This window comes from Tachyglossus aculeatus, chromosome 8, assembly GCF_015852505.1.
Source record: "Tachyglossus aculeatus isolate mTacAcu1 chromosome 8, mTacAcu1.pri, whole genome shotgun sequence".
NCBI lineage: Eukaryota > Metazoa > Chordata > Mammalia > Monotremata > Tachyglossidae > Tachyglossus > Tachyglossus aculeatus.
The window spans coordinates 16724421-16738510 of record NC_052073.1 but is presented as its reverse complement, the minus strand read 5'-3'; the positions used below and the strand labels follow the sequence as shown (position 1 = coordinate 16738510).

At 39.8% G+C, this 14090-nt stretch overlaps 1 protein-coding gene across 4 annotated transcripts in view; it reads right to left on the bottom strand.

The window, feature by feature from the left end:
- The window catches only part of PHACTR3 (phosphatase and actin regulator 3), a 147892-nt gene that overhangs the window by 24598 nt on the left and 109204 nt on the right, over positions 1 to 14090 (bottom strand). For all 4 annotated transcript variants that reach the window (XM_038750220.1, XM_038750223.1, XM_038750221.1 and 1 more), the window contains one exon: positions 13267 to 13420. In XM_038750220.1, the coding sequence (XP_038606148.1) occupies positions 13267 to 13420 (154 nt within the window). The remainder of the gene's footprint in view (positions 1 to 13266; positions 13421 to 14090) is intronic.

Below are 14090 nucleotides of genomic sequence, written 5' to 3'. Positions count from 1 at the left end.
TTACTCTATTGATTTATTTATTTTATTTGTACATATTTATTCTATTTATTTTCTTTTGTTAATATGTTTTGTTTTGTTCTCTGTCTCCCCCTTCTAGACTGTGAGCCCACTGTTAGGTAGGGACCGTCTCTATATGTTGCCAACTTGTACTTCCCAAGCGCTTAGTACAGCGCTCTGCACACAGTAAGCGTTCAATAACTATGATTGAATGAATGAATAATACAGTGCCTTGATGTTAAGGTGTTTCTGGTTGATAGAGGAATGGGTAATCTTTGCAGGTTAACTCACTCCCTTTCCCCACTATTTCTAGTTTGGGGGCTTGAATGATGAATGCACAATCACAACAATTTTATGATTAGGGAATACAGACATTGTTGCATCAGTGTTGGTATGACATCTCCCATCTCTGGTAAAAACGTGGATACAAAGAGGGCACTGCCTGGAGCCTCAAACAGAGGCTTGAGGAAGGAGGCGGTTTCTGTCTCATACATGTTGCACTTCAAGGTGCAAGTGAAGAATCAGACTCATCTTTTCTGTGTTCACATTTAAGATCACTTTTGTCTCCAAACATGAGCCACTGGCTAAGTGTCATGCTTCCAAAGTGTTCTCCACACATCAATCAACTGAGTGCTTACTGTGTACGGAGCACTGTAGTAAGCACTTGGGAGAGAGCATACATCTGTTCTATTGCAGTGTTTCATTTAATTTTTGCACTTCTGTAAAACATAGAAGACCAGATCTATCATCTTTTCAAATCATTAGTCAAAGCCAACAGCACTGAAGAATGTCAGGTTGTTAACTCCTAAAGGGAATGGTTTCAATTTTGATGCTAATTTAAGGATTCACCTAGAAATCCCCCTCACTTGATTTCTCAGTTAATATGTTAGCGGAACACTTTTCTTCATTCTTCTTAATGAGAGTCTTGGACAGAAGGCAAAACTTACTTCAATGCAGAACATCAATTCAATCGAAACGGATGAGCCTCATTTTAATGCTGCTTGAAGCTTGGATTTGGGGGCTGGTTTTCCCAGTTCGGAAGCTTTCTCTGGTTGCCTAGCTACCTGGCTCTAGATAGAGTGGTTTTTTTATGTAGTGGATATGAGATCTAGTCTTTAAAAATGGCAATTACTTTTCCCCAACTGTTCCTATCATGGCCTGATTCCAAATATTCTAAATCAAAACGGCACAAAATTCTATTCAGGCTGAGATTTACATTGCTGTTCTAATTTTGTCTACTTTCCTCCATGCGTTATTCCCCTCTACCCCTCCCCAATGCTACATGCTAATCCTACTATCTTAGATCCCAACATCACAATTCCCTTTTCATTTCCCTAATAAATCCTTGAATGTGTGTGGACGAATCTTGTCAATCATCTAGACCTCTTCATTGTCACACTAACAGCCACAGTTCTGGGGGAATAGCCTTCCTGAGGTCAGCAGAGAGGACATTTAAAATACAAATGACTTCACAGTCAAGAAGGCAGTCAATATGGCACAGACAAGATCTGATTTTTCACTGAGTTTTTAAACAAAGAAAACATAAGGGTCTGACTACATCGAAAATATCCCCAGAGGGTTAGGAAAGCAGAGCAAATAAACAATTTCATATTAAGTTCCAATAAAGTAATAAACCAAAATATTCTCATTTTAAGGTTCCTGATAACCAAATAACAAATAAACAAAGCTGATGGGGCCAGTGGGGTTGGACAAAGTGAATTCGGGAGGGTAGGAGAGGGAATGAAGCTTGGTTGCTCCAAGGATTGAGGGAAGGAAGGGGCTTGGGCTTCCAATCCCGGTTCCTTTTATTGCTAGTCCCCATCCCATCTGCCCCAGCACTGCCAGACCATGAACCCTAAGGGTGTAGACCTATCCACACCAGAACCAAGGGAAAGAGACTCTGACCACCATCCATCCTCCTAACCAATCCCCCAGTTTTTTACTTCCAACTGAACGCCTAACATACAACACCCAGCCCACCTCTCCCTGGGCTGGGAGTTGGAAGGCTAAACAGCCCTGATGACAGAAGATCTACAGCAAATGGTCATTCAGTTTCCATTCCTCCATCTGGAGGCCACTAGGCACCATAACCTGAGGGTTGAAGTTCCTCTAGTACAAAGGCTGGAGGATGATGCAAGCTTGGAGGAAGAGGAAGCTCCTGACTTGGGCTAAGCATTGCAGAGGTTGGAGTAAGGGAATGGACCCAACACCATCCATCCCCATTATCCAAAGTGAAAGCAGACACAGGTAAGAGTGGCAAAAGAAGATGAGAGAAAATGAGCCATCTCCTGTTCTATGACAACCTGGGTAGAAACAAAAGATGCTTTGTCTAGGGTTGTTCCATCAATGCTGGGTCATGGCCCCCTGAATATTCTACAGCAATTCTTGTCCTTCTTAATCAGAAGAATTTCATTTTTATATCAGCATAACAAAATTCTAGTAGTTTACATTTGGGAATAATATGTTGTTGACAAACTGTTTCAATAGGAGTGTTTTTTCGAAAATCCTTTTGGAAGTTTGAATATTGGGAATACACAAAAAAGAGTTAGTGAATAGATGTTCTCATTACTTGTAAGCACAATTCGTTCTCTTCACATTACTCTGATCATGACAGCTACTTTTGCTGCAAAGGGAACACTCAGTGTTCTGCAAATTGCTAATGCTTCTAATATAGAGATCACCTCTTAAATTTAACAGTTTGTCCTTGACTTTGCTTGTACTAGCAGACTCAAGTGGGAATCCTAAGACCAAGTTGTGAAGACGCAAGCTTCAAATCCAAGCATCAAAGTGGGGTTTAACTTTTAGATGATTTCCCCCTCACGACTACAGAAGTCCCTCCCCAAACAAAGAGTCCACACATTTCCAAATGAAAATTTCCTTAAAGGATGAAATTCTGGAAGAAGCATTGAACATCCCAGAAATTCCAGGAACAATTCTGCCATTAGCCTGCACAATATTGTTGTTACTTGGACTGATTAAAGTTAGGGCCACCAGGGAACAAAGGACAGGGAAAGCAAACCCACTTATTACCTGCTTGCAGCCACTCTAAGCCAAAATGTACAACTCTTCTGAATAATTAAGCTCAAATTACAGCTTTATTTGATCCAAAGACTTTGTATCGCATTTTGCATTTATTTCAAAAGATCATTTTCAAAAACAACTCCATTTTCTAAGAGATTTCATGTAGGCATTTAATTGCCCCAAACTCTTCTTCCATGTATCTAATTATCAGATGTGTTCTCTGAGTCCATTATGGCACTTAGAGAAAAGAATTCAACTACTTTTATTAGCAGAGCTCAAAACGCTTCATAGATATTTCTTCACACTATTATCAGTCATATTTATTGAGCATTTACTGTGTGCCGAGCACGGAACTAAACACTTGGGAGACTACAATAAAGCTGAGTTGGTAGACACATTCCCTGCCTACAGTGAGTTTACAGACTAGATGAAGCATAGAGTTTACAGACTAGAGGGACATGAACAGCAGGCAAACAGGACCTAACATTTTAAAATACTGTAAATATTATAAGTGTCTAGAGTTAAGCTCCTTGGAGGTAGGGACTGTCTACCAAATGTTATTTTGTACTCTCCCAAGCACTTAGTTCAGGGCTTTGCACACATTAAGTGCTCAATAAATATAACTGATTGATAAATTCCATGTTATATTATGACAATTAAGACTAACCGCAAACTAGAAGACCTAAGACAAAAGGTCTCATCTTAAAATAATACAACAGACCTAAGTCAAATGCAAAATATCCTGTCTCTTCCTTTTGGAATCAACTGGAATCAACTAAACAATCATATTTATTGAGCACTTACTATATGCAGAGCATTATACTAAGCACTTGGGAGAGTACGACACTGTAATTGTGTGTGCTTCATGGAGCAGAAGAGCCTAAGCTATCTAGAAGATGGTTATGGGGACATTAGGGAAAGAGAGATGGATCAATCTAGAATTTTAAATACTATTTGAAAGGCAACTCAGGAAAGTGTCAAGAAGAAAGATATGCCAAAGGTACCAACATTCTAGAACTGTGGTTCTGATAGGAGTCAAATATTTCTAGTGCAGTGTGGAAAGTTACTTTATCGTCATTGAAGGACAGGGCTTTGTCCCAAAATTATTGACTTTCTACAAGCCCCAAGGAGACCAATTATGCCTTGACCACTGGGGTTCAGATGCAGCTAAACCTAATTTTTATTGTTTTGCAGCATAGGTCACATCACTGGGTAAATAAAGCTTTCCAACTATCACTAATACAGACACTCTAATTTTGGAATGACTACATGATAAGATGGTATACTAACCTTACACATGGGTACATAACAGGCATATAGATATGTCAGAGTATATATCTATGTAAAGTTGCAGTTGTAACATAGAGATGCTGGCCTAAATTCTATTGCTGAGAGTTTGAAAAATTCGGGAAATTGGTGGTAGTTGATATTGCTGTACATAGAAAACAGAAATATCCTACTAAGGCACGTAGAGGAGCTGAAAAAAAATGGAACCAGAGTACATGAAAAGGCAATTGTTTAAATGACCAAGTCGTTCTAAAAATATTAATAACCTGAAATATCTAATGTACAGACCTCTTTAAGACTCTTACATACAAACACACACACACACACACACACACACACACACACACATACTTACACCCCATACTCACTCCCTTGAGGGGGCTTCAACTTCATGTCAATCCTATGACTCCTCACACACCCTGACCTCTCCTCATCTGTAATCTCCTATTTTTTCCTGCATCCATGACATTTCTACAGGGGTGTTCTGATTCCACATCTAGCTCAATATGTCCAAAACTTAACTCTTCATCTTCACTCTAAAATTCCCTACTCTATGTAAATTTCCCATCATCACCATTTTCTTGCTCACACTCCCAACTCCTGCTTGGAATTCCCTCCCCCTTCAATCCGGGTATGGCTGCTCTCTCTTTCTTCAAAGGATTGCTGAAATCACATCTCCTCCAGAGCGCCTAATTTCCCCACCTAATATCCCACTATCGCTTCAGTACTTCCTCCTCATCAAAGCACTTATTAAGTACTCAATTCCTTCTCAGTTCCCCTTAATTACAAACCTTCATATTCTAGTCTTCCTCCTACCTGTAATTTACTTTAGAATCTGCCTCCCTTCTATAGAGTGTAAGGTCCTTGGGAACAGGGATCATGTCTTCTATTTTTATTGTACTCTATCAAACACTTATTTTAGTATTCTGCACACAGTAGGGGTTTTAAAAATCCTAATAAGTAGGTCTGAATTAGTCAAAGAAAAAAGAAGAAAAATATTTTACTGCTGTGCAGTTAAAGCACGTTTCTAAATTTCTAGGCCAGCATCAGACTGCTTCTATACTTAGATGTCCATCGTCAGACTAAAAACAGAAGAAAAAAAAAAGCTTTTACTAGTTGTTGTTTTCAATGGAACCAAAGAATATTTCTGGAACTACCTGCATTTCAAAATTGCACTGGAGTAAAAGACTATTATTCTGGTATCTGTCCCATCATAGTCACAGCTTTTAATAGATCAATGCTGTGACTACAGAGCCTCAGTCAGCACAGCAAAAAGAAAGGTTTTGTTCTTCTAATCAGAAAAGCTGTGTGAGAGGTTTCACAGTCCTGGTATCACGGTCTGTTCTGTCTCCCCGAATCTTAAATTAGATCAGCCTTAAGGACAAAGTGTATCTGTAAAAGTCACAATTTCTTAAGATCAGGGTAAAATTTTCTTTATACCACACTATTCACACCAAATGTTCACTAGTAATCAGTGAAGTTGTGTACCCACTCCGGAGGGAATTGGTCAAATGTCACTCAATAACATTAACCTTTGTCTCAATGAGAGACTAAGGTCCTCTGCAGCATAGAATTAAAGGGCTTGAAAGAACTTAAAAATGTAATCTAGTTCATTCCCTTCAAATGTAACTGAACAAGGCTGACCCCATCTTCAAAGCCCTTTTAAAATAGCATCTCCTTTAGGAGGCCATGTCCAATTAACTTCTAATCTTCCCCAGGTATAGCCCACCAACTGCTACTTCAGAACTATTTATCACATGAGCACCTGTGAACTCCTCTAGCACATGTCCTGTACTTCACATTTTACACACCCTCTTAATTACTAACACACATACACACACACATCCCACACCCCTTTTTTCCCTCTTCTGGCCTATCTGTAGCAATTTTTAGTGTCTAGCTGCCCCTCTAGATTATAATCTTCTTGAAAGAAGTAATCATGTCTACAAACTCCATTGTAATCTCCCACATGATTAGTATTCTGCACGCAGGAGTTGATCAATAAATGATATTGACTGATGTTGGGAGACAACTCCAGCAGAGAAGCCTGCCTGCCATATCACAATCAAAAAATGAGCTGATTCTTTTCAAGCTGGAGCTTCTGGGGGATTGTGAAAATTGGATAAAAATAGCACAAGTAGTTGCAAACAGCAAACACAGCCTCTAGGCAAGCACGGATGGTACAGTAGGCAGAGTGGCTTAGTGGATCTCCCAGTTACAGACCTAGGAGTCAGAAGGTCCTCGGTTAATTAATGATGGTATTTGTTAAGCACTTACTATGTGCCAAGCGCTGCTCTAAGCGCTGGGATACAAGCCTATCAGGTTGTCCCACGTGGGGCTCTCAGTCTTCATCCCCATTTTCCAGATGAGGTAACTGAGGCCCAGAGAATTTAAGTAACTTGACCAAAGTCACACAGCTGACAAGTGGAGGAGCAGGGATTAGGACTCATGACCTCTGACTCCCAAGCTCGTGCTCTTTCCACTAATCCACGCTGGTTCTAATCCTTGCTCTGCCACATGTCTGCTGTGTGACCCTGGGCAAGTCACTTAACTTCTCTGGGCCTCAGTTACCTCATCTGTAAAATGGGGAATAAGAGTGTAAGCTCATATGGGACAGGTACTGTGCCCAACCTGATTAACTTGTATCTTTTCCAGTGCTTAGAACAGTGCTTGGTACATAGTAAGCACTTAACGAGTACCATTATCATTATTATTACAGTAAGGCCTGTCAATCAATCAATATTTACTGCGTGCTTACTGTGTAGAACTCTGTACTAAGTGTTTGGGAGAGTCCAATAGTTAATAGACACAATCCCTGTCCTCAAGGATCTCACAGTCTAGCAGGGGATTATCAATCATTCATCAGACTTTTTAGCCATATCCGAATCCTAATGGAGAAGGTTCAACATTAGGTGTTATAGTTGAATATTAAGGACTACTACAGCCTCTGTTACAGTCATCTCTCCAATTTCTCTTTCCCAAGCTAAAAAAAAAATCATTTAACCTTTCTCCAAAGCACTATTTTTTTTCCCAAGCATTTAATCAATTTGAGTAGATCTAACATTCTGGGATGGAGTACAAGCTCCCCAGTTGTAAGTACGGTTTTGTGCTAGTCTGCTATCCCTGTGGATCTCCTGGACCCACCAAATGCCTTTGGGTGAATCCCTTGTGTAATAAGTTTGGGCAGAATTTTAAGAGGTCCTTCTTCCAACAGAACCTGTCTTGAGCATGATGCAGTTATGTCATTCCCCACAACCTCATAAATAACACATTAGGCATATATTTGGATGGCAGTAAGAATATTATTTAAATATAAATTCCATGTTACTAGAATATTTTTACCATGGCTAACCACTCTCCTTAATAATAATAAAGATGGTATTTATTAAGTGATTACTATGTGCCGAGCACTGTTCTAAGCGCTGGGGTAAATACAAGGTAATCAGGTTGCCCCACCTGGGGCTCAGCGTCTCAATCCCCATTTTACAGATGAGATCACTGAAGCACAGAGAAGTTATGTGGTTTGACCAAGCTGTCACAGCAGAGCCAGGATTAGTAAATGCGATTATTATTATTATTATTATTATTATTATTATTATTATTATTACCCATGTCCTCTGACTCCCAAGCCTGGGCTCTTCCCACTAAGCAATGCTGCTTCTCTACTCAAGTCCACTTTGCATAAACATTAGTTTTGGAATTTTGATAGCAAATGACCACCCTTGGATAGACTTCATTTCTGATCAATTAAAATGGTGCCTTTTCTGATTAAAGTGTAAGACACAAAATTCAATGTTTATTATATAACTGTTTAACTCTAACTGTGTAGTCCAAGGACTATCTGGTGTATCTTTTCAGGTAGTTCCTAACAACTGGAATGCATAACTGGGAATGTCTCAGGGCAACTTGTTACCCGCAATCTCCATTCACTACATTAAGTGCATCGTGTCTTCTTCCAAAAATAACTGAGGACGTGAGCTAGAATATAGGGATGGAATCAGAAGCATAATTTGTTCTTGGAACTCATGTTTCCATGGAAAAAGAAACAGACTGTCCTAGCTGTACAAAATGTACAAAGTAACAGTTCTGGACCATTTAAATACATGGTAACACGCTAAATTCCAACCATCTTAAAATGTACCAATTATAATTAAGATAGTTTTTTCAAAGCAGCCTTAGTGCATTGAGATAAAAGAAACTTTACTATGGCTTTCAACCTTCAAAGGGTCCAGAAAAGAAGGATAATATGCAAGGAAAGAGGTGGAGGGATATGAGGAGCAAGAGAAATAAAGAAAATATGGAAAGGGGAAGGGGAGAAGTAAGGAGGAGGAAAAAAGTGAAAGGGAGGGTGAAAGCAAGGGGCAAAGGGAGAGGAAGGGTGAGAGTGAATGAAAGAATGAAGGGGAAGGTGAGAAGCAGAGAAGCAAGGAGAGAGTGAGAAGAAAGAAGGGGAAAGAGGGAGAGGACAGAGAATAGGAAAAAGGAAGGGAAGGAGGTTTTTCTTTTATAATTTGGACAATTATCCACTGGACACCCACCATGAAAAATGATTCTTCAGGAAATAATTATTTTCCAAATTAATTCAGTCTCTCACACTTGCCATTCCTCCCCATCTTTTCCATAATCCAACCTCTATAACATGCCAGACAAATTCCCAGGGATAATTGTTTACTGGATTATTTTCTGTCAAACAATGATAATGATGGGATTAACTATGTGTTAAGTACAACATAATTAGATCTGACAGGTACCTGTCCCACATAGAACACACAGTATAAAAGAGAGGGAGAGCAGATATCTTAGCTCCATTTTACAGATAAGTGAGTTCAAGGTCACACAGCAGGCCAGTAGCAGAACTGGCACAATACTCTGGGTCAAGAGACTCCTCCTGTGCTTCTCATATCTAAACAAATGCACCCACTATATAAGCTCCTTAAATAACAATGATGATGAAACTAAGAGTTGAATCAATCACTTATATCCCACCTTTACTGCATTAGCCTCCTCACTGACCTCTCTATCTTTCTCCTTTCACTTCACTGCCTATATCAATCCGTATCTCCTGACCGGAAAGAGTCTCCAGTGGTTGCTCATTCACTTCCACATCGAATATAAACTCCTTACCATAAGCACATAGTAAGCAATTAATAAATATTATTGACTGATAAGCTATGGGGCTCCCATATACCCTAACCTTGCTGATTCCTACTAAAACCAGTCCACACACTTCATTCCTCTAATGCCAACCTACTCTTTAATAATAATAATAATAATGGCATTTGTCAAGCACTTACTATGTGCCAAGCACTGCTCTAAGCGCTGGACTCTGTATCTTGATCATCATCAATCGTATTTATTGAGCACTTACTATGTGCAGAGCACTGTACTAAGCGCTTGGGAAGTACAAATTGGCAACATATAGAGACAGTCCCTACCCAACATTGGGCTCACAGTCTAAAAGGGGATCTCGTGCATCTTGACACTCACCAATGCTCACGACCTCCCACTGGCCTAAAACTCTCTTCCTCTTCATATCTGACAGTCCACCACTTTCCTCACCTTCAAAACCCTCCTAAAACCACATCTTTTCCGAAAGATCTTACCTTACTAAAACCTGATTTACCCTTTCCACCCTTCCGTGATGCCTATCCTTTGGCTTTGTACTCCTTAAGCACTTTGATACTCACCCCATCCCACAGTATTTACGTACATATCCTTATACTCTATTCTCCCTTTCTGTAATGTAATTGAATGTGTGTTTTCCCCTAGATTGTAGCTTTGTGGGCAGAGATCATATCTACCAAACTTTTATTTCTGTACTTTCAGAAGCACTTAGTACAGTGCTCTGCACACAGAAAGAGTTCATTAAATACCACTGTGATTGAATAATGCCTCCAATTTTAGGTGCTTTTCCCCTGGAAATGTCTTTTTAAAATATTCCTTAAAATACTTGGTTTTAGCAACATATTCTCTATATTTTCTGGACCTTTTGCAAGTCATAGATAAATTCCTTTTCTCTCCTTGGCCCAGAATTGCTTTGTGAGAGGATGCTTAATTATAAATGGAACATTCTGAGATTGGGTACTCAGCATGCTAACATAGTATTTTAGTGGTTCGTTACTCTGTCCATTCTGTTCATCTAGGTCAGTCTGTTGCCCCTTCCATGAAAATATGTGTTCTTAGGTCAACTCAGTGACTGGAATTTCCTTCAGATGGAGTAAAAGTGACATGGAGATGATTTAATGACGATCCTCGGACTGGAGCCGAGGCTTTATGACCCTGAGCCCAATGGTAGACCCACTGATATATTCTGCTCATCTAGGTTTGGGAGGGAGTGGATTTCAAAAGGGTGCCCTTCAGCCTCTGTTCAGGATATTCACTCACGGGGATGTTGCGAGGACAACAGTAGCTGAAGTAAGAAGACGCATCATGGCCTAGTAGATAAAGCATGGGCCCGAGAATCAGAAGGACCTACGTTCTAATCCCAGCTCTGCCAGTTGGTAAATCACTTGACTTCTGTGTGCCTCGGTTACCTTATCTGTAAAATGGGGATTAAGACTGTGAGCCCCATGTGGGACAGGGACTGTATCCAACTTGACTAGCTAGTCCCTGCCAAATGCCTGGCGCATAGTAAACACTTAAAAATATCATTTTAAAAAGTTACATGAAAGTGCTTTAGGTATAAAAGAGCTATATAAAATATATTATAATAAAATGGACACTCTTATTTTTTATGATTTTCAGAGATGCAGATTCCACAGGTACCACTGGCTTGCCAGTCCAGTATGTAATCACTTTTTAAAAATAAAAATAAAAGTAAATGATGGTATTTGTGCCGAGAACTGTTCTAAGCACTAGGGTAGGTGCAAGGTAATCAGGTTGTCTCATGTGGGTCTCACAGTCTTAATTCCCATTTTACAGATGAGGAAACTGAGGCACAGAGAAGTTAGGTGGCTTGCTCAAGGTCACACAGCAGACAAGTGGTGGAGGCGGGATTAGAACCCACATCCTCTGACTCTCAAATCCGTGCTCTTTCCACTACGCCAGGATGCTTGTATCATATATAAGCACCATGCACCAGAGACCACTGTCCTCTGCCATTTTCTTCAAACACTTCTTAAAGTGAACAGGTCTGAGACAGAACTGAGCTAACAAAAGTGGATAGACTTGGTATTGGCTAATTCAACAGAGAATTCAAAGAGAATAAAATATGAGAAAAAAAGGGGAATGTTTACGGCTGTTCTGTTGCATTTTAAAGTTCAAAGCACTGATAGAAGACTAGTCAGTAAGGGTTGCATTCTACAGGAACAATAAAAAAAGATTTTCAGGCAGCTGATAGCATTCTATCATGACAACAGATGCTGAAATGTTCAGGGCACATAATAATAATGATGATATTTGTTAAGCACTTACTATGTGCAAAGCACTGTTATAACAAATCTCTTAAAGGAGACTACACAAAGAAAACAATATCCTGGGACACTATTTTTCATAGAAAATGCAAAATTCAGAGTCCAATTTTTATAACATAGCAATAACAATTAAGGGGCCACAAAACAGTTCAGTTAATTACCTCTCCAGGCCAACCTCCTGCTCAGTTCCTCAAACTGTCCAATTTTTCCTCAACTTTTTCAACCATTAATCACCAACTCTACTCCCGCATTTATCCTTAACTCCTCCCATCCTCAAAACCCTACTAAAATCAATCAATGGTATTTATCGAGCACTTACTGTGAGCAGAACACTGTACTAAGAATTTGAAAACACATCTTCTCCAGGAAGCTTTCCCTGCCTAACCTCCCTTTCTTTCCACCCTATTCTCTCTCTCTTCTGCATCACTTAAGATCTTAAATCTGCAACCCCTAAAGCAGTTTGATATTCACCCAATTTCCCACCCCTATAGCAATTAAGTATATGTACTCTGTTGCCTCCCCTACCCGTACTTATTTTAATGCCTGCCTTCCCCACTATATTTTAAGCTCACTGAGGACAGGGATCACGTCTATCAACTCCATTGTACTCTTCCAAGTGCATAGTACAGGGTTCTGCACACAATAAGTGCTTAATAAATACCACTGACAGATTATTGATAATAAATGAAGAGTTTTGCTCATCTCTGATATACACCTTTTTTGGACTTTTAACATCCCAAACACTTTCCTCACCTATGAAATGGGGATCCAATACCTGTTCTTCCTTAGTCTATCCTGATTATCTTACCTCTAGTTGTTGCCCACCCACCTTCACATCAAACAGAAAATCCTTACCATAAGGTTTAAAGCACTCAATCAACTCTCCCCTCCTACCTTACTTCACTGATTTCCTAGTACAGCCATCCCATATGCTTCACTCCTCCAATGCCGACATACTCTTTGTATCTCATTCTCGTCTACCCCACTGCCAATCCTAGCCCACGTCCTCCCTCTAGCCTGGAACTCTCTCCCCCTCCATATATGACAGATCACCACTATCTCCTCCAAGAGGCCTTCTCTGACTAAGCCCTCCTTTCCCCTACTCCTTCTCCCTTCTATGTTGTCTATGCACTTGAAATTGTGCCCTTTAAGCCCTTTATATTCACCCCTCCCTCAGCACTCAAGTAAATATCCACTATTTAAAGCCTGTATACCCCTCTAGATTGAAAGCTCCTCATGGGCAGGGCACATTTTTTTTTTTTTACCAACTTTTGGGTATTGTACTCACCTAAGCACTTAGTACAGTGCTCTGTGCACTATACATGATCAATAAATACTACTGATTGATTGTTTTGGAATATAAATCCCAGAGCCTTTAAACCTCTACTATTTTAGTGCCTGAAACAGAGGAGTGAGGAAATGACCCACAAAATGCCTCTGACACTGATCCTCCACGATGGATGAGACAGTGAAGATGTAAGAGCAGATGACACAAAGAAAGAACAGCAACCATAAGAATTGTCTTTTGCCTCTTTAGGTATCTACTTACTTGGACAGTTTCATTTCAATCTGTTGCCGGATTTCCTGCCTCTCCTCATCAGTTCTCCTTGGGAAAATATTTCTATCTTCCAATTCCTGTTTACTTGGCCTGTTCCTTAGTTTAACTGCCAGCAGCTCTTTCTTACATTTTCTTGGCAATGTACCTGGAGAATGTTTGGGAAGAAAGTAAAGATAAAACACTTAGAATTGTCATGACTTGAACATCCCCAGAATCCCCAAGATCTGGAAATTCATAGTAAATTCCTCCCACTAGCAAGCAAACACAGGCAGTTCTCCCACAGTGTGTGTTTTCACGCGGTATCTCAGGCAGAACATTGTTGGGGAAGTAAAGAATGTTCTTCTGACAATAAACATATGTCTGCCTGGATAGAATGTGTTGTGGTATTGGAAGAATCAGTTATGTGAATCAGTGTATCATTATTCAAGTATCATACCGCAAATTTTCCTTAACTCAGAGTTCACCAAGTACGTATGACTGTTAAATGGAAACTGTAGTGACCATTTAAATAATGGTTTAACTATGCAAAGTGAAAAATCAGACCCCACCAATCCAAAATAAATATGGGGTATTTGTTAATCCTCTAAGAAGGATCAGGCTTTCTCTGTGCTTTGAGGGAATGTCCGCTTCCTGATTTAAAATGAATTAAGGTTGAATAATCCTTCCCTGTCAGATAACCTGAGCCATCTGTATTCCCTCAAAGGCATCTTGTAAATGTAACTACACCAGCTTGTTACTGTTTGTTCCCAAGCAAACGGGCTTTGGCCATATGACTGATGGTTTCTTTTTGAGAACAAAATAAATGAAAACACTGA